The sequence below is a fragment of the Pristis pectinata genome, chromosome 1 (assembly GCF_009764475.1).
Source record: "Pristis pectinata isolate sPriPec2 chromosome 1, sPriPec2.1.pri, whole genome shotgun sequence".
NCBI classification, from domain to species: Eukaryota; Metazoa; Chordata; class Chondrichthyes; order Rhinopristiformes; family Pristidae; genus Pristis; species Pristis pectinata.
Window position 1 is genome coordinate 50940678 of NC_067405.1, and position 20314 is coordinate 50960991.

Here is a 20314-nt window from a genome sequence, read left to right on the forward strand (position 1 = left end):
AGCCTTCGAAAACAATAATCCAAGGGAAAATTAATAGCCACTAGGACAAATATGGATCAATAAAGTTCAACCAACATGAAAGTGTTCAGGACTCCATCACTTGGAGTCATGCTTTTAGCTGCCAGGTTCCAAGCTTTGGAATTCTCTTGTCAAACTTCACTGTCCCTTGATTATTCTTTTCCTCTTTTAGAAATGATTCAAACCCACCTCTGCTTGCATGCCCTTGTATGTCCTAATGGGGCTCAATGACAATCACTCCTGTGAAGCATGCTTCAATATTTTTTCTTATGTTAAAGGCACCATATAAAAGCCTGAGTACTAGGAGCATCTGTTTTTCTCCAAAATCTTGGCTCTCCCTTTCTCAGAAAGCCAATAACCTTGTGTGGAGCAAGTGGAAGTTCGATATAAAACACAAACTTGCACTAAGATGCCATCAAACTCAAAGATTACACCGAGTGAGTGGGCACTCCAGCTCATTAAAGTAAATCAATACCCAGAATGAATTTAATAGATGGCATTATATGAATCTCTCAAATATACCATTATCTGCAGCATATATTAATATTATTTTCACAAGTTTTCCTGATAGCACAGCATATTTCAACGTCTAAAGAATATACCTGCATTTCTTGCCAAATTCTCACAGATCATATTTCTAAAAAAATACATTCTATGATGTGGTAAGTTTGAACAAAACCATTGATCAAATGAATCAAATTTCTCCAAGTGTATCCTAGCCTACAGATTTCTGGAAATAATGCGATTCAACAATGAGAAGGACACATCATGAATAAAATGAAACAATATTCCACAGTGCTTTAAAGCAAGTGCAAAATAAATAGCCTTACCTTTGAGATGTGTTTTTATAGTTCTGTCTGTAAGAGAAAAGTTACATTAGCCATTGTTTGCTCTTCAGTATTAAGACAAATGTATCTTGAAATAGCCAGAAACATTAGGTTGAGATTATAGTCCTAAAATTTACAGACTTAGGAGAAGCAAATTTGGCCACGCTTTCTCCAAAATGAGGAGGAATCAAAGAACACAGACAATCTCCGTATTATGGTAGTTTGGGTAAAAGAAAATCACCCTCACAGAATTCACAAATCACTACCCAAAAAGGAGATGCAGAATAAAATTCACTCTTACGGAAGCTCTGTGGAAAAATAAATAAATATACAAACAAACACAAAATGTGAAAGAAACATCTTTTGTCCTTTTTTTTTGGTTTTAGTCATTCAATGCTGTAGGGCAATAAGATTTGGATATGATGTTACGGTGTTGATTGGGTTGGCAATCATAGCCAAGTCCCTCTTTTGCCACGCCTTCCCCAGTGCGAGGACATGCGAATAGACATCGCTCTTCATCTGCCAGGCATTTTCTCTGATGCGCTGCCTTGCGGGGAGCCGCCATAAACAACTCTCACACCAGCTCCTTACTCCAGTCCCACTAAGTCACCATGCTTTAACCCATTACCTCCCTTAAGTCCTTCTGTACAACATTTCTCCCATGAACCGATTCAAGACCCAACCTTTTCCCTGATATTTCCATTTCCTGAACCCTTTCCTAATCCAGGTGCCTTGCCATCCAGAGTCTAAAGCTTTGTTATCACCGATAAAATGGCTTAATATGACATCCCACAGGAATACATTTCCACTTTTAATGTGGTATTCAATGGGAAAAGGGGATTCGCATTACAGAGAGAGAGAGAGAAAGGAGAGAGAGAGAGAGAGAAAGGAGAGAGAGAGAGAGAGAAGGAGAGAGAGAGAGAGAGAAGGAGAGAGAGAAGGAGAGAGAGAAGGAGAGAGAGAAGGAGAGAGAGAAGGAGAGAGAGAGGAGAGAGAGAGGAGAGAGAGAGGAGAGAGAGAGGAGAGAGAGAGGAGAGAGAGAGGAGAGAGAGAGGAGAGAGAGAGGAGAGAGAGAGGAGAGAGAGAGGAGAGAGAGAGGAGAGAGAGAGAGAGAAGGAGAGAGAGAAGGAGAGAGAGAAGGAGAGAGAGAAGGAGAGAGAGAGGAGAGAGAGAGGAGAGAGAGAGAGGAGAGAGAGAGGAGAGAGAGAGGAGAGAGAGAGGAGAGAGAGAGGAGAGAGAGAGAGGAGAGAGAGAGGAGAGAGAGAGGAGAGAGAGAGGAGAGAGAGAGGAGAGAGAGAGGAGAGAGAGAGGAGAGAGAGAGGAGAGAGAGAGAGGAGAGAGAGAGAGAGAGAGAGAGAGAGGAGAGAGAGAGAGGAGAGAGAGAGGAGAGAGAGAGGAGAGAGAGAGGAGAGAGAGAGGAGAGAGAGAGGAGAGAGAGAGAGAGGAGAGAGAGAGAGAGGAGAGAGAGAGAGAAGGAGAGAGAGAGAGAGAAGGAGAGAGAGAGAGAGAAGGAGAGAGAGAGAGAGAAGGAGAGAGAGAGAGAGAAGGAGAGAGAGAGAGAGAAGGAGAGAGAGAGAGAAGGAGAGAGAGAGAGAGAAGGAGAGAGAGAGAGAGAGAAGGAGAGAGAGAGAGAGAGAAGGAGAGAGAGAGAGAGAGAAGGAGAGAGAGAGAGAGAGAAGGAGAGAGAGAGAGAGAGAAGGAGAGAGAGAGAGAGAAGGAGAGAGAGAGAGAAGGAGAGAGAGAGAGAGAAGGAGAGAGAGAGAGAGGAGAGAGAGAGAGAGAAGGAGAGAGAGAGAGAAGGAGAGAGAGAGGAGGAGAGAGAGAGAGAAGGAGAGAGAGAGAGAAGGAGAGAGAGAGAGAAGGAGAGAGAGAGAGAAGGAGAGAGAGAGAGAAGGAGAGAGAGAGTGAGAAAGAGAGAGAGAAGGAGAAAGAGAGAGAGAGTGAGAAAGAGAGAGAGAGTGAGAAAGAGAGAGAGTGTGAAGGAGAAAGAGAGAAAAAAAATCGCAATATGGATGGTTTTCTAGGACCATAACCCCATTGTAACTTGGGGGAGTCACGTGTAATTGGATTGGAATTTGGGATAAAATCTGGACGTGGCAGGGCTCCTCCTCCTTTCAATCCCATTGCTGTCAAGAACTTGAACCAGAATTCTTGCCTACAGATTGGGTAAAAAGCCACAGATGGTGAATTCCACTAATTTGAATGTAAACCACCTTTCTCACAAAGTCAACAGAAAGAAAAATACCGCTGATACAGGTGACTAGAAACATGAACAAAAAGTGCTATAGCCATTCAGCAGATCAGTGAGTCTGTGTGGAGACATGGAGGTAATGCTTACAGTCAATGACCCCCTATCAGAAGGTCTCTGCACAAATGCTGCCTGATCTGTTGTGGGCTCTTGTTACTACAGTCAAATATACAAACCAGATGAGTCATTTTTCTGAATGTGATTTAGCCTGACAAGCTTAAGTGAATTCAAATAATTATTTCATGATACAAAGTTGCTTGTCAAATTTTAATCATTACAAAATTATTTTCCTGAAATGGGATTTGTGAAGGTGTCAAGGATACTGGGAATGGGCAGATGTGATTTAATTTATCCAAGATCTGTCTAACCAAAGGCCTTCATGGAATTTCAGGGATTATCCATGCAAAAAAAGTGAAAATATCAGAAATGAAAAATTTTAAATGGAAACAGACAGAACACACTTGAAATAATCAGGAGGGTCAGGCAGCATCTGTGGAGGGAGAAATAGATGACTGTTCTGATGAAAGATCATCAATCTGAAACATTCACTAGGTTTGTCTCTCCACCACAGCTGTCTAATCTATTGAATATTTTCCTCTGGAGAGATATTAGTTTTAATATGTCATAGACAAGATGTTGACCATGCCATCACCCCATTTTTTGAAATGACAGTTTCGAACACAATTTACCCATGCACTTCGAAAGATATTTTGGTTTGATATCATGCAATTAAAATTGGAAACTTCAGTTACTTAATGCAATAAATTAACAAAAGCATACAGTGACATTCAAAAAATTGAGGCATTAACTGCTTCTTTACAATATGTAAATGGTGGTTTTAAGACATTAATGCTGAGATACAGCATACAAATCTGTTAGCAACTTTCTAATTTGAATCAGGAATATGTGCCATACTATTATGCTACACATCCACAAAGCTTCATAGAAATAATTCTTCATGTATTGTTTTAGTTACTACACCCAACAAAATGCCAATTTACAGTCAAAAATTACAGAATTACTGCTTGTCCTGAATCTCATAACCTTAGATAGAAAAGAAAATGAAGCTTCTGTAGCAATCTCAAGTTCCAATTCTCTCTCATTAAACCATTATTTAAAATGACAGTTCAATCACCAACTTCAATAGAAAGACAATTTATTTCATTAGGAGAGACATGAGATTATTTTGTCATTTTCAAATGCATCAGACCAAGATCACTTTTCATTCTGAAACATCTGAATCCAAAACACTTATTCCAATGGAGTCAATTAATTTTAAAATATTGGAAGATTGGGATGAACAAGATTGAAAAAAAAGTCATTTTGTTATGAAAGATTTCTTGAACAATATCTCTAATTTATTTGCAAATACATTTTCTGGACAACTTATTTTATAGGTGAATAGAACAAGCAATAGAAATAATTCTAAAAACTCAAACTAATCAAAAGACTATTCTAAAACTGCAGAAAATCATTAGTAATCAGATGTTCTTGTAGTGGGAAGTGTAGCAACATTCACATTAAATTTATTGGCCCACTAACTTGGTCCATGTCTTCAAAAATCAGAAGCGGCACTGGACTGCAGAAGCAGAAGAGCAATGTAACATCTTAAAACCAGCTTTTGCACAAAACCAAAGCATGTCACTCATCAAAAACAGTCATCCCGTCAATCATCACCACCACCTCCTCACTGCACCCCAATTGCATCATTCAGTCTATTTCCATTAAAGTTCATTGATAAAGTGTCTAGAATTTGAGTAGTGAGCTTCCAAAAGATTTTCCAGGTCTATCTTCTTGTCAATAGTTGGATAACATTTAACAGTGGCAACTTAAAGAAAAGCAATCTGCTGTGAATTCCACTTCTGTCAGGTCTTCAAGACTTTATGACAAGGATGTAAAAACTTGTGAAAGTGTGGCAAAACTGCAGCCAGCCTTGTGTTTGGTGAATGTTCACTGCGTTCATAGGTGGTTACCAGGGGGTTTGGGGTGTGGTGTTTGTGGTGGAGTCAAAAACAAGGAAAGAGCGATGGCCAAAATGATTTACTCCACAACTTCTCTCATGGTATTTTAGAGACAATGTGATATAGACAAAAATCTAATGGCATAGGGCCCAGAAAAATCTAGAAGCTTACCACCATGCACATAGGGTGCAGAGGGTGGGGGAGGGGGCAGGTGAAAATATATTATTGAAAAAGTATTATAGATAATAATTTATTGGGATTAAATTGACAGGAGTACATATAATAGAGATAGAGCTGACCATCTAGAAGAAACATTCATGAGTGATGGTGGTACTTAGAAATCCACAATACATGCCATCGTTGGCTTACAAATGGATTTTGTTTTTACAGACATCTATAAATTGATTTTGACCACAAGTCGGAAAATACACAAAAATCACTTGATATGGTAACCATACCTCCATAGTATTCTAATGAACGACATCAAATGCACACAAGACTGAGAAGCAATTACTAAGAGTAGAGAGAGAGGAAACTAGTTCTGCCGTTCTCAGGAACAAACATATGTACGTACATTGGACTTCTGAATTTAATAATATTATGGGAGCTTGTTCATATATACAGGTGTCTATAAGTCAGGTGTTTGACTGCCGACAAAAAAAATATGCAATGACATGTTGCATAAAAGATGGGAAGTCGACATTACATGGAGACTATTGAGTTGATAAATTGTTTAAACAAAGTATTGTCAATAGTATTTTTGCAACCAGCAACTGAAAGAAACTGATTTTAGCTTTACATTTATAAAAAAAAGTTGTATTTTATGAATTATTCCAATAATACGAACAATGACAATACTCAATGAGCACTTCATTTGAGGTAATGCACTTTATTATGTCTTGACGTCATGAAAGTATAATCAAAAGAGAAATTATTTTAAATGGAACATGAAAAATGGTGAGACTATAATATCTTATGTCCAAAAGTGGACAAATTGATCACAAAAAATACTTACAATCCTTGCAAGCGAATCCACATTTTCTCAGGATTGTCTGGTTTTAAGAACTCCAATGAGCTGCAGCCAAATTCCTTGATCTCTGCAGGCGAGGTGTCCATGGTGAAAATTCTGGGATAAAACAGGAACAGTTCAACTTTAAATCTCCCTTTTGCAGGTCATATCCCTATAGTCAGACACATTTCACATCACTTACCTTCCAAAACATTTTTTTAAACTAAGGATCAGGATTGATTTTTGGTTGCATTGTAAAATTAACTGTTCAGAATAATGTATAGCACTCGAAAATTTAAGTAGCTAATACAAGACAATTGCCACAGACTAAATGGATGTTAAAGCTGCAAACACATGCAGATATCCTTAAGAGATCTGCAAAAGGCATTCAAGTTTGTTAGATTCTCCAAAATATCCTTATCTTCCCACAAGTATCCAATGAATCAGCGTTAAAATTAGGAATGAAGGGATAGAATTGGGTTGTTATGATCAACTCCCTCCTGTACTCCTTAAGACAGAAATAGATACTTGATAACTAGCTGTGTAGTGCTACACAGATTTAGCAAAATAAAGAATAACATCTTCATAAATCCAGGTAAAAGGTTGAGGCACAACTTGGGAGTTTTCACCACAGACCCACATCACCTTTGAAAACAAGATCAGATAAGATGGAAATCACAGAGCTGCACAGGTTGTAATTTTTTTAAAAAACTGATAACAACTGATGGTGAAGTCACAATTATTCACCCTCTCCTAGCAACTATGCCCACTAGGTAACTGCCAATTTAACCTAGAGATTTAGCAGCTGCACACCATCATTACACTGTATCCTCTGAGATAACATCCACAAACCCCACATCCAAGTTGCATTCAAATATATTTCAAGAAAAATTGTAAAGTAAGTGCAATTAAAACTATATGCCAGATCATTAGCTTGCCAAAAGGTACAAGTTAATTCAAATTAAGTGATTTGTAGCTCACAGGTAAATCACCAAGACCATACTATCCTTCTTGCTGGGAATATAATAGTGAGATTAATGAAATTTAATGACCAGTTAGAAAGTAAACAGGAAGCATGCCTGATCTGCAAAATATATTATACTAAAATCTAAAAGATTACTGATCCCATTTATGTTATGAATTTTAGTGCATCTGTGTTTAGCAAAGACAAACTAACTTTAATTCCTTCTATGCTCGGTATCACCAATTTCAATTATATTAAAGCTGCATTATCTCAGCTCTGCATCTTCTAGTCCTATTGACAGCCAACGCTATTATTGATATGCTTATATTGTAGCAATGATATAGTCTACAAATATAGACATAACAGTGACTAACAGGATAATATTATTAAAATCTAGCCACTTAATATGCCACTGGATTAACTGGCCATTTATTTTTACTCTTTATGATTCTCTGCTGTAAAATGACTGACAAATTTACAAGTGTCATTGCGCCTGAAAATACTTCATTATATGTGATGTACTTTGGGGCGTTTTCAAGAGATGAAATTAGACTCTTTAAAAAGTATTGTTTTTTTCCTTTGACAGTTGGAATTTTCTGCAAATCTATCCTACCAATTTGCTGACAATATATGTTAACATTGCAGTAAGTGTTAAAAACTGTAACATTGTGACTGAGGTCTCTATTAATTTTGCATTTCAACTCAGCGATTGTATAAGCAGTAGTTAATTGCAGATCTTCAAATTTTTTTAAACCTCAGAGTATATGATAATAAGCCAGATTAGCCAAATAAAATATTCAAACACAATGGAAACACACAAAAATACTGTACATTGTTAGCGGGATAATCAATGTGATGATGATTGAAAAAGAACTGCTTTAAGTATGTTCAAACCAGAGAAAAAAAATAGATTCAAATGAAAAATCCTCAGAGTAGGAGATACTGAATTGTTCCAAATTCACTTCGGGTTTGAGAATCAACAGAAAAGACGTCCAGTGAGACAACGTGTTATGGAGGCTTAATTATGAAAATACATCATTCTTTTGTTAAACCTCAATCATGGAGTCATAGGCATGGGCAGCCTTGCACATGAAATAAGGCCACAAAGGCTAATGTTTACTGGGCGGTCTTCTTGTATATGCCAACATTGGGGAACTCTTAGGCCTTGACATGGCTCCAAAAATGGATGGCTGCTGACATTAAGAAGCATTTTTGTTTTGGTGTTGTGCTGCCCAACTTTGAGCCCATGTCAATACTCTGTGGTCACACAAAAATCACATCACTGTATTCATCACTAATGAAACAGATACAATAAATACTCACACTGTGATTGTACATTTTTAAAAAATAAGTTAAACAATCTATAAAATAAAAAATGGACAAACAAAGAAAATGGGTGTTTTATATTTGCTAGCATTAGAAATGGCAGTTCAGTTGTAGCACCAAATAAAAAGCAATATTCTCACCACTGCAGAATGGCAAGACACCCTTAAATATTTTTGGTGTGCAACCAAGTCACCCCAGACATCTGCCCATTTTTATTTCTCCCTCAAAATGGGTTCAAAATGAGAGATTACTGATTTATCAACCAAGGGAAGATTGTAACCAACAAGATGTTTTTTGCGTGCTTGTATTTGACCCGAGATCACAGGGCGAGACAGAGCCTGACACTCATCCTTAATTTTTAGTGATATTACCACTGCCAAATCAACAGCTGGGGGTGGTCACCATTTACCAAAAGCCTTACCCATAAATACTGTGGTTGCAAGAGCAGGTTTGTGGCTGGGTATCCTGCAGTGACTCATCTCCTGACACCTAAGGCTTTACCATCATTTACAAAGCACAATTCAGATGCCTGATGGAATTCGCCCCACTTACCTGGATGAATGCAGCTCCAGCTCTCAAGCTGAACACCATCCAGGACAAGGCAGTTGGTTTAATTACTTATGATGACATAAAAGGAGGCATTTGGTCCATCAGGTCCATGCAGTTCACAGGAGGAACAATTCCATTAAATTCCATTTTACCCCTGCAACTTACTCTCCTTTACCTGTCCATCAACTCCTCTGATTCCCCAGGCACACAATAGGGTGGGATTTTTACAGTAGTCAATTAATCAACCAGCACTTTTCTGAGATGTGGGAGGAAGCTGGAGAACGCAGTGAAAACCCACAGAGTCTTGGAGACAATGTGCAAATTCTACACACATAGCGCCTGAAGAAGTCAGGATTGAACCTGGGTTACTGGAGCTGCGAGGCAAAGTGCAGACTGCTGTGTTACCATGCTCCCCTTGATTGGCATCCCATCTACCACTGTAAATATTCATTTCTTCCATCACTGAAGCAGTGTGTACCAACTAAAATAAAAGTGTGCTGCAATTATTTCACCTCTGCTACTCCAATATCACCTCCCAAACCTGTAACCTCTACCAACAGGAAGGAAATAGCAGTCGGCAATTGGGAACTGCACTACCTCCAGACCATCCTGACTTCAATATATATCATTGCATCTAAATTCTGGAACTCTCACCCAACAGCACTGTGGATGTATCTTCACCAGAAGGAGTGAAACTGTTCAAGAAAGTAGCTCATTACCACCTTTTCAAGGGCAATAAATGTTTGCCTTTTGGGATTGCTAATTCCCAAAAGTTAAATGAATATAAAATAAACTACATGGCTCAGATTCATTATTAATGGCTCCCAGCACCATTCCCTTCAAACTTGATGTTACTCTGCACCACCTCTGATGTGTCCGTTGTGCTGGGGCAACAGAACACATCCAGAGATGGTAATAAGAGAGTCTAGGATGTAGCCTGAAATAAATGATTGTGTGATTATCACCAAAATTTATCTTTGAGATATTTCTCACACGAGGAGAACTTTGCAGGTTTGATAGACTTTTGTCTGAATTGTCCAAGTCTGGGTGTATGGCAGGGTTATCATTGCACTTAATTCTTATGCCATTTTGTAAAATTGGTTCAGATGATTGGGAAATAGGAGTCAGTCATTTTCCTGTGGATCTGGAAACAAAGACAGGCCAGACCAGACCGGATTAGAGGTGGAAGAGTTTGTTTCCTGAAATATACTACTTATATTCCAATGGGCTTTTAATGAAAATCTGGTTGTTTCGTGATCATCACTAATGATTTAGGCACTCCAAATTCAATTTTTATTTCTTTAGTTCAAAGACACTTCCAAAGTCCAAGTTCTCCATTAACCAAATCAATAGGAGGTTATCAAGTATAAAATGGCCATTGGTGGGGATCAGAATCCTTGTCTGGTTTTCCTTCGTGCTGTAGTGGGGTATATATTAGGCAGCCAATTCAATAATGCCCATTTGACAAATGCAAAATGGATACAATTACCACATCAGCAACAAGCAGTGGTCCTAACAATCTTACACTACACCAGGAAAAATAAGGTGTCTTTAGGACTTGATAAGGATGTAGGAGAAGAATTCCCTCTCACAAAGAGCATACGGAAGAGGATTGGACAAACAGCAAAAGACCAGGAAATAGTAAATTAACCCTGCACAGGTAATGAAGTCAAGAAATTTCACTTTGCAGCATAGCCGAGAGGAGATTCCCCCATCTCCTCGGCAACAAAAGATTGAAAAGGACAAGAAAAGTGAACTGATCAAGTGAACAAAAAATTTTTCATTCTGCTGATGACAATAGAAATTATTACAAAATCCTTTTTACTCTGACCTCTCAGAGTGATAATAAAAAATAAAATAAAATCAACACAATCTAGATTTCCTCCATCCTGAAGGAGAAGGGGCAGAACTGGATTTCCACGTGCCTGCAGAAATTTTTCCACATAAGATACCTTTATTAGTCACATGTACATTGAAACACAGTGAAATGCATCTTTTGCTTAGAGTGTTCTGAGGGCAACCCGCAAGTGTCACCATGCTTCCAGCGCCAACATAGCATGCCCACAACTTCCTGATCCATACGTCTCTGGAATGTGGGAGGAAACCAGAGCACCCAGAGGAAACCCACGCAGACGCGGGAAGAACGTACAAACTCCTTACAGAGAGCGGCTGGAATTGAACCCAGGTCACTGGCGCTGCAATAGCATTATGCTAACCGCTACACCACCGTGCCTGCCCCTGCTGCCCAGCGACCACTTTGGCTATCGTTTACTTCCTTAATTCACCGAGACTTAGAGCTTTCCCATTCCTGCGTGCAGCGACAGCAGTAACGGAAGGTAATGAAGCAGAGCAAAAGCCAGCCTCATCTGCCACATGCACCTCACCAAGCTCACAGGGTGACACTAAACAGAAACGCCAGCACCAAAGCTAGTCAAAAACAACAGCGAGTATAACTGCATAAAATAAAGCATGGATGGTGCTCAGGAAGCACCGCAGGTGGATCAGATGCACCTACAGTGAGTTCAGCACACCCAAGCTGAATAACTGCGACAAATTGGTTGAATTAGGTCAGCAGGGAAGAAGCTACACCAGGTGCTGTTGAGAAATGGATCAAGGGCAAGCAACTGGTGAGCCCAGAAGCTTGATGGTCAGGAGATCTGGATGATACATATACAACTTGCTGAAAGATTGGCTGGAAGGCAGTAATCACAGTACAGTGGCTCGGTCATTATACGTGAACCCAAAAAGCAAGCTCAATTCAGGATGCAAGAAATCTGAAATAAAAGTACAAAATATTGTAAATACCCTGCAGGTCAGGCAGCATCTTTGGAGAGAGAAACGGTTAATGTTTGTCAATGATTTTGATCAGAATTTTGCATCAGTTCTGATGAAGGGTCATGAACCTGAAACTTTAACTGTCTCTCTTCACAAATGCTGCTTGACCAGCAGAGTTATTCCAGAAATATCTATATTTCATTCAGTTCACCCGTTTTGACAATAACTGAAGTAACTCAGGCTTCAATGCACTTTCATCAGATAGTCTGTGCTGTGCATCTATTTAAATGGCACAACAACTAAATCAGGACATTATAAACTGTCCTTTCAAGAAACACATAAATATTTTACTTGTCCCCTTCCTCTGCTGTTATTAAGCTTTCTGTTTAAACTTAACTCTTCCTCTAAGTATCCTTGTTCTTTTTGTTCATGGAGCCCAAGGACAAAGTCTACAGCAAAATTTATGCATTGTGATTCCATTCCAAGTAGCAAACAAAGTTGTGCTGTGTATTTTCATGTAGGAAAACAAAAGATTAATTTAAACTCACTGTACTTGCTTGGTTGAAATGCAAACACAAATAAGCTTTTAGACAAACTACACGAGTAATATCACTGCCTCATGCTCCGAAGCAGATGCACAAGAAATGGAACCCCATCTCTTTTCTTCCTTCCAGTCACATCAGCACTTCTAACTCGGAAACTGGGATATAGTGGAAAAAATGTGATTGATATGGAGTACACAATCTTAGCTCCTATAGGAATCAAGAGAAGGGGGAAGAGAATGCAAAAGTGGAGTTGATGCAGTAGCTTAGTCACAATCATACTGAAGGTTGGAGCAGGCTCAAGGGACAATATGAGCTGTTGACGTTCTTATTACTTAATATTTCCATTCACGCATAAAAAAGTTCTCAATCAGGGAATTCAGATCAACATTTAAACATGGATGAATTCTCGCCTTATAGTTATCCCTGGATAGCTATTATAATGAACAATATTTAATGTGACCAGGTTAACTTTAGAGCTTTTGGTCTTTTCAATTCTTAATTCTTTCACTGGTGCTGAAAGTTTCACAATTAGAATGCAGTCACCAGTCACACTCACTCAGAAGCTGCCTGGTGAGAAATAACATTGTTGGTATGTATTGGGATAAACAGCTTTATAACAACTGAAGAATCAGCCTAATATTTAAAATAAAATTGAAACTATTTTATTTCTCCTGCAAATGGAAAAGGGATCAGTCATCAACAATTGATTCAATTGACGCTGTGCTTTTATGAACAGTTGCTTTGTTTCAATTCACATGGACTCCATTTATATTGGGCCCCATGTATTGAACTCACTAAGTTATCATCTTATAAGAAGTTAATTAAACTCCACTCCAGACCAGACCATCTCGTTTTGTTTCTAACATGTATTTACCAAGAGCTGAATTCCAGAGGTGAGATGAGAAAGATTCTGTGATATCAAAGTTGCACTTGACTGAGTGTGGCATCAGGACACTGGGCAAGTCTGGTTAATTTGCATCATAGGGGAAACATTCCAATGGTTAGAGTCACTCCTCACATTAAAGGAAGATAATAGTAGTTGTTAGAGGCCAATAATTCTAGCCCAGAGCAGGACTTCTTCAGGGCAATGTCATAGGCCCAAACATCTTCAGCTGCTTCAATAACCTTCCTTCCATCATAAGAGCAGATCTGGGGATGTTCACTGATGATGGCACGATATTCAAATCCATTCACAACCACTCAGCAAATGAAGCAGCCCATGCCAGCATGCACCAAAACCTAGACAACATTTAGGCACTCTTTGGGCTGATAACAAGTAAAGTTAGCACCACAGAAGTACCATGCAATAATCAGCTCTGACAAGAGAGAGAGTCTAACCACCTATTCTTGCTGTTCTATGGAATTGGCATCCCTGAGTCCCCTGTCATTAACATCCTGAGGGTCACCACTGATAAGAAACTCAACTGGACCAGCCACACGAACTTCATGGCTGCAAGAGCAGATCCGAGACTGGGTATCCTGCAGCAAGCGACTCATCTCCTAACACCCCAAGGCCTTTCCATTATCTACAAGTCACAAGTTTGATGGAGTTTTCTCCACTTGCCTGGATCAGTGCACATCCAACAATTTGCAAAAGTTGAACACCATTTGGGACAAAGCAGCTTACATGTCCCAAACCCATGATATCTACCATGGAGGTCAAATAGTGTGAATAAATATGAAATCACTTTAACTTTTAATGAAAATTAAGTCTTCATGCACTGGGTCTAAGTCCTTGAATTCCCTCCTCAACAGCACTGTAGTGATACTTTCACCAGAATTACTGCAGCGGTTCAAGGCAGCAGTTCATCATCATCATCATCATCATGTTCTCACCGGCAATTAGAGATGGGAAAAATTGATGGCTTTGTCAACAACATTCAGATTCCAAAATACAAACAATTAAGTAAGTACATGATGCAATGGAGATACATGTCTGGTGGCATATTCTCTGCTGACATTTGCACCTGTAGGGTCTGGATGCAAATCAGGAAGTGGCAAGTATCATTTGGTCATGTTCAAGTGGGATGGTTGGTAAAGAGACTGGGTTTGGGGGTGTGGGGGCGGGGAAATAGAAATATTTTGTACAATTTAAAGTCAGAGTCATACAGTAGAGAGTCCCTTCAGCCCACCAATGCTAGCCATCGAGTCTATACTTTTGTGGGGGAGGTCAAGTTTGGGATGTGTGTGACTGGGAGTACAAGATAGTGGGCATAAATGTGATTAGGATAGGATGTTGGGATCAAGGAAGTGTGTTGTTGAGGGTCTACCAACATAGTTAAAGCTTCCACTGTAGGAAATCATGGCAGAATCACAAAATTCAGTACAAAAGGAATTGGATTAAGAAATTGTCATGTCCAGGACAACAGATGAGCCATTTAGAAACAGGAAGCATGCAAAAGTAAAGTAATGGAGAATGCAAACCATTGGTTTAATTTAATCAGGAAAAAGTCAGCAAGCTTGAAGTGGGAGCATGGAACTGAATAAATCAGGTATTGTATCATTTTGCCTGATACAAATGAGAGAAAAGATTTTTTAAAACAAAAAGATGCACAGTTCAAAGAAGTGACAGAGTTTATGGATGGGGGTTAAAGAACAACAGAATGCATGAGAATCAAGTTGATAGAACCAGAAACACTTCATAATGAAGGCCAAGGTGAAGAGTTAGAGGATGGTGGTGAAGAGTCCATAGTCAGCAAAGATGGGGAAAAGGAGGAAGAAGAAAAGGAAGAGCATCAACAACTTGTAAAAGAAAATGGGGATGATGAGGATGACTATCTTTTTATAATTGATCAGACAGCTCATGATTTTCTTGTAGTGAAAGCTCCTGATTACAAAGGCTACCACAATCAATGGGAGAAAGATAGAAAGGTCCTCTTTACCTCCAGTATTCTATCAGTGTCCACGTCGGAAAGAGTTCCTGAAAACATGCAACCAAGGTTTCTCGAAGATGAAGGTATATGTTGGAGAAAAACCAAAAGTTTCCAAATTAAAACCAGAATATTCTTGAGAATCAACTACTTAAAAATGAGGAGGGAAAGAAATGGTTCGGAAGTGATGGCAGAATTATAGCCTTAGCTAACCCCATTAAACAGACCAAAACCAGACCTCCTATTTTCTCTCCCCACAATGAAGTGGATCCTGCAATAGAAACTTTATATAGAAAGGCTCAGAAGCCCAAGTACAATAATCAATATATCACTGGCTCAGCAGAGCCAAAGGGACACTTTCAATTTGACTTTGATGTTGCTGGTATTGTATACACCCACCATCCAATGTTCAGTCGTGAGCATGTATTGGCAGCCAAACTGGCACAACTGTATGATCAGTACAAACTTCGACAACAGAAGAACCTCGCTAGCCTTTACTCTGACAAGTTGCATGCTCTAAGGAATGCAGTGAACAATATTGCAGATGGCTGAAGTGTGCAGAATTCATTGGCACAGCACAGACTTGTGGAATATAAATCAGAGATCCGAACAATGTGTCACTTGGAACCAGAGAAAGATCAGACCCTGCTGAAGAATATTGTCAAAATATGGAAAGACATCAAGTCACTTAGAGAGTTCCAGGAATTCACCAACACACTAGTGAAGCTACATCTTAGAAGACAAGAGGTTAACAGGAAAGCTGATGAAGTAAGTTATGAATGTGAAATCCAGGCTGAGGTTGCAGAACTTCTGGAAGACTAATCAAGAAGACTATGAGAATAAGATGGAAGAATATAAAATAAAGTATGAGGAATGGAAAACCTGGAAAAAGACAAAAAAAAAAGAAAGGTGCAGATGAGCAACAGGCTGATGACACAGATGAGAGTTTGATGGTTGAAGAATTTCCAAAGCCTGATCCTCCAGAGCCGGTTGATCCTTAGATCATAGAACAGCAAGTCCAAGCAACAGCCGCCAGAATTTATCAGAAACTGGGAGAACCTGTCCTGTCTCCTGAACCGAGCATGACAGCTGCAGTAACACCCACTAGTCAGTGCCCAAGAGGAGAACAACTGCGAAAACAGGATGTACAGCGATGCACTCTGTTTGCTAAAGTTGTCTTTAACAACAAGGAGGTATCCAGGACTGGTAGTCGAACATTGGGTGCTGATTTTAGAATTCATTTTGGGCAAATCTTCAACATGCAAATAGTCAACTGGCCAAAAAGCACAAAGATTCAGGTATTTTTACAGGAATAATTCCTTTGACCCAACTAATGCTCTTAAAGGTGATACTTATTTAAATATTGAGCAAATTTCTTTAATTTCCCTCTTTTGCTGGTATGTGGCTTGTATTGCTGCTGAGCCATTCTTTTTGTAATTAGTTCCAGCCAAGAACATCATGAGACAGGTGAAATAGTTTCTCTATATGTACCTGTGTCTGTGTGGGTTTCCTCTGGGTGCTCCGGTTTCCTCCCACATTCCAAAGACATACGGGTTAGGGGAAGTTGTGGGCATGTTATGTTGGCGCCGGAAGTGTGGCGACACTTGCGGGCTGCCCCCAGAACACTCTACGCAAAAGATGCATTTCACTGTGTTTCAATGTACATGTGACTAATAAAGATATCTTATCTTATAGAGTAATGAAAGTCAGTATCAGAGATAAGGAGCCAATTTGGTGGGTGGTCAGGTCTAGACTTGGGATAGAGATCACAGAAATCAGGCAAGAGGTTAATAACCAAGAAAGTTGCCTTGATGGCAAGGAACCTATATATTTACAGCAGCAAGAGAATGAACAAAACTTTAGCTAATGCTACAGGAGGGGTTACAAAAACTGTTATTTAATGGCTGATTAAACAGAAGAGGGTATTTTCATTGACCTAATAATTAAAACAATTTAAAAATGTGGCCACAAATTAAATATTATTTGCACTACAGCTCTACCTCTGTTCTCTATTGAAAAATAGATCAAAGTGGTGAAAGAAATTGCGATTCGATAGAACAGATCTTACAGTACTGCTTTGAAACAGACTAAGTTTGTTTAGGCTGGTTTCTGCCCTCTTTCTTTCCAGTCTTGATGAAGGGTCTCTGTCCAAAACCACAACTGTTCATTTCCCTCCATAGATATTGCCTGACCTGTTGAGTTCCTTCAGCATTTTTTGTTTTGCTCTAAATTTGTTTAGGAACATTTTGGCTCCTATTAATTGTGACACAAATAAAATTGCAGTGTGGCAGCTACAAAATAGCTGATAAAAGGGGTATTTTAGTCATACAAACCAATCTCCCTTGACATTAATCACAATAGGTCATGCAACTTAAGGACAGGAGCATTATAGCTTTGGATTTTTTTACTTGGATCTAAAAACGAATGTGTCCCTACAAGTCACAAAGTTAATGGCGGGTTGGTGATTATTTTTTCTTTACGCATGATTGATTAGGTCAATTAGGTGTTAAGCATTCCTGTTTGAATTTGTGCATTTGTCTTCTTCAAATGAGAGGTCTGAGGAACCCTGAATATTGAGCTATTGACCTCACTGTTATGAACATACTTTGCAGCAGAAGGCATTAATCAGGTTAAGTTATCCAGGTATGCATTGTTAGTAGAATGGCTCACAGCTAAGCGGATTGAAGCCTTGAAATTAACATCAGGGATCGTTGAGGAAGATCAGGGATCTCTTTATCAAAAGAAGGAAATTTTGTGACCTGAATTGGTGGCCCTTGTGGGGAAAAAAATTACTCTTCTGCATTCAGTGCTTAGGTTGGTTTTCCATTTCAAGAGAGCAGCAGGGGATTGTGTATAATGGGCTATCTACCAATTCAAATAAAGAACCAGATGCCTGCTTTAGCCATAGGTAAAGAATGATTCACTTCTCCTTTCCTATGTGCTGCACCGGATTTGCCCACTATTTTGGGGTCTAAGGAGAATGGATAGAGAATGAAAAAGGTGGTTCACAAAGACCTCATTGTGAGATAATAACAAATTGCTTCATTACGAATGAATTCCATTTTTGCAGCTGCATATACAGTTGCTAATTTATAAACATCAAAGATCCAAAATCTGTTGGTACAGAGATTGGGAGAGCTCCTCACTTTTTGAAGAAATGATTTATCTCAAGTCCAATCAGTCAAGATGCTATGATAACATGCCTGTTATTTGGCAGTTGAAACATGTAATTTAGTGAGGGGTCGCTCTCTGCACAAAAATATGCTGCTTTATAAAAGGCAGCTCATGGTGCTAATTGATTTTGTGACACTGGAATTGGTATGATACTCTCAGTGTGAGAGAAAGCTTTGAAGTCAATGGAACCAAATCCGTGAAACAACCAATGTGCAACTACAACAATGCTGTATATTTAATGAATGAAGCAGAGGACAATTTTCTATCCCTGTGGCTCAGATAGCACATACTGCTGTTAAAGTTTAAATCAGACAGCAATTACACATGCACAGTTAAATGTGGAAATCAAGAACTGAGTCATAGAGCAATACAGCACAGCTACAGGCCCTTCGGTCCAATGAGTCCATGCCAACCATGTTGTCCACCCAGCTAGTCCCAGTTTCCTGTGTTTGGCCCATATTCCTCCAGGCCCCTCCCCTCCATGTGCCTATCCAAGTGCTTCTAAAATGATACTATTGTACCTGCCTCAACCACTTCCTCTGGGCAGCTCATTCCAAATACACACCACCCTCTGTGTGGAAAAAGTTGCCCCGCAGGTCCCTTTTTAAATCTTGCCCCTCTCACTCTAAACCTATGCCCCCCAGTTGGACTCCCCTACTCTGGGGAAAAGACTGTTACCGTCCACCTTTTCAATGCCTCTCATGATTTTAAACACTTCTATGAGGTTGCCCCTCATTCTCCTATGTTCCAAGGAATAAAGACCCAGCCTGGCCAACTTTTCCCTCTAACTCAGTCCTTCTATTCCTGGCAACATCTTTGCAAATCTTTTCTGCACTCTTTCTGGTTTAACCATGTCTTTCCTATAACAGGATGACTAAAACTGTATACAGTACTCCAGCTGTGGGCTCACCAACAACTTGTACAACTGCATCATAATGACCCAACTTGCTGACATTACTACACTAGCATCTCACTGAAAGGCTTGCCAAAGAAACACATGGAGCAGAGTGAAGTTGCAGTACCAGCAACAGAAAACTTAAGACTGTCCATTCCAATTTAAGTGGATTCTAAACAGCATGGTTAGGTTTACAGAATCTTTCTTCCCCCCCCCCCCCCACCACCTCCCTCTCTTAATCCCACCATGAATTACCTTTTCCTGCTTTGTTTTCTGGACATGACTTGACATTGTTTCAACAATTCTAACTTAAACTTCCTTGTATATATTCTACATACACCATTAAAATATCCTCATTAAGATCTGTTAAATCTCCTGTAGAAGGTGCTGCACTGAAATGGATTTCATTTACAAATTCCATTACAGAAGGCCAGAGAAAGTTTGTGGACAAATCAAATGTGATGAATAGCTGGCACCACTCATTTGCCATAGGGCATAGAATCTGGGCTAATACATTATTTTGCTACTAAAATATGTCTGTGTCCATTAAAAGGCCCAAAGTCTAACAGATGTTAAGTAAATACAGACTGCACTGAGTTCATACTTGCACAATAAATAGGATTTGGCAAACACGGAGGTGATATTTCCTGTGAAGGGTGTAATTGAGAAGTTACATCAGATATTTTGCTTGATCATCATTCCATTTTAACAACATCAAGTTATGTGTAAATTTCTTAGAATGCCTCCGGTAATAGAAATATCAAATCAAAGTGTGGAATCCACATCATGTTTAGGCATGACCATTAAAGTTTAAAACGACCAGCCAACATTTATGCACAAAATTGTCCATAACATCCATACATGGAAGTTTAGAGTTTTAATGTGAATGTTACTGAAGACATAAAGATGCATTCAGAGAAACAGAAAAAAAAACACAGATCTCAGTCAAGATAAATAGTACTTTCCATCAAACAGCTCCCAACCCCAGCAAAAATAAAAGTCAGATGAAAACAATAGCCACATAGCCTTATTTGGTGGTGACCTGAAATTTTGGCAATGCCCCTTCATCAGAACTAGGAAAAGTTAGAAATCAAACGTGTTGTGAGGCAAAGAGGTGGAGAGAATGTGGATTTCGAACCAGGGCCGTTTTGTT

General features: G+C 39.3%; 1 protein-coding gene across 2 annotated transcripts in view; it reads right to left on the reverse strand.

The window, feature by feature from the left end:
• Window positions 1-20314, reverse strand: part of pde1a (phosphodiesterase 1A, calmodulin-dependent) — a 411318-nt gene that overhangs the window by 288661 nt on the left and 102343 nt on the right. For both annotated transcript variants that reach the window (XM_052023509.1, XM_052023506.1), the window contains exons 4-5: window positions 6070-6180; window positions 849-875 (exon numbers count right to left, since the gene is read on the reverse strand). In XM_052023509.1, coding sequence (XP_051879469.1) covers window positions 849-875; window positions 6070-6180 — 138 coding nt within the window. The remainder of the gene's footprint in view (window positions 1-848; window positions 876-6069; window positions 6181-20314) is intronic.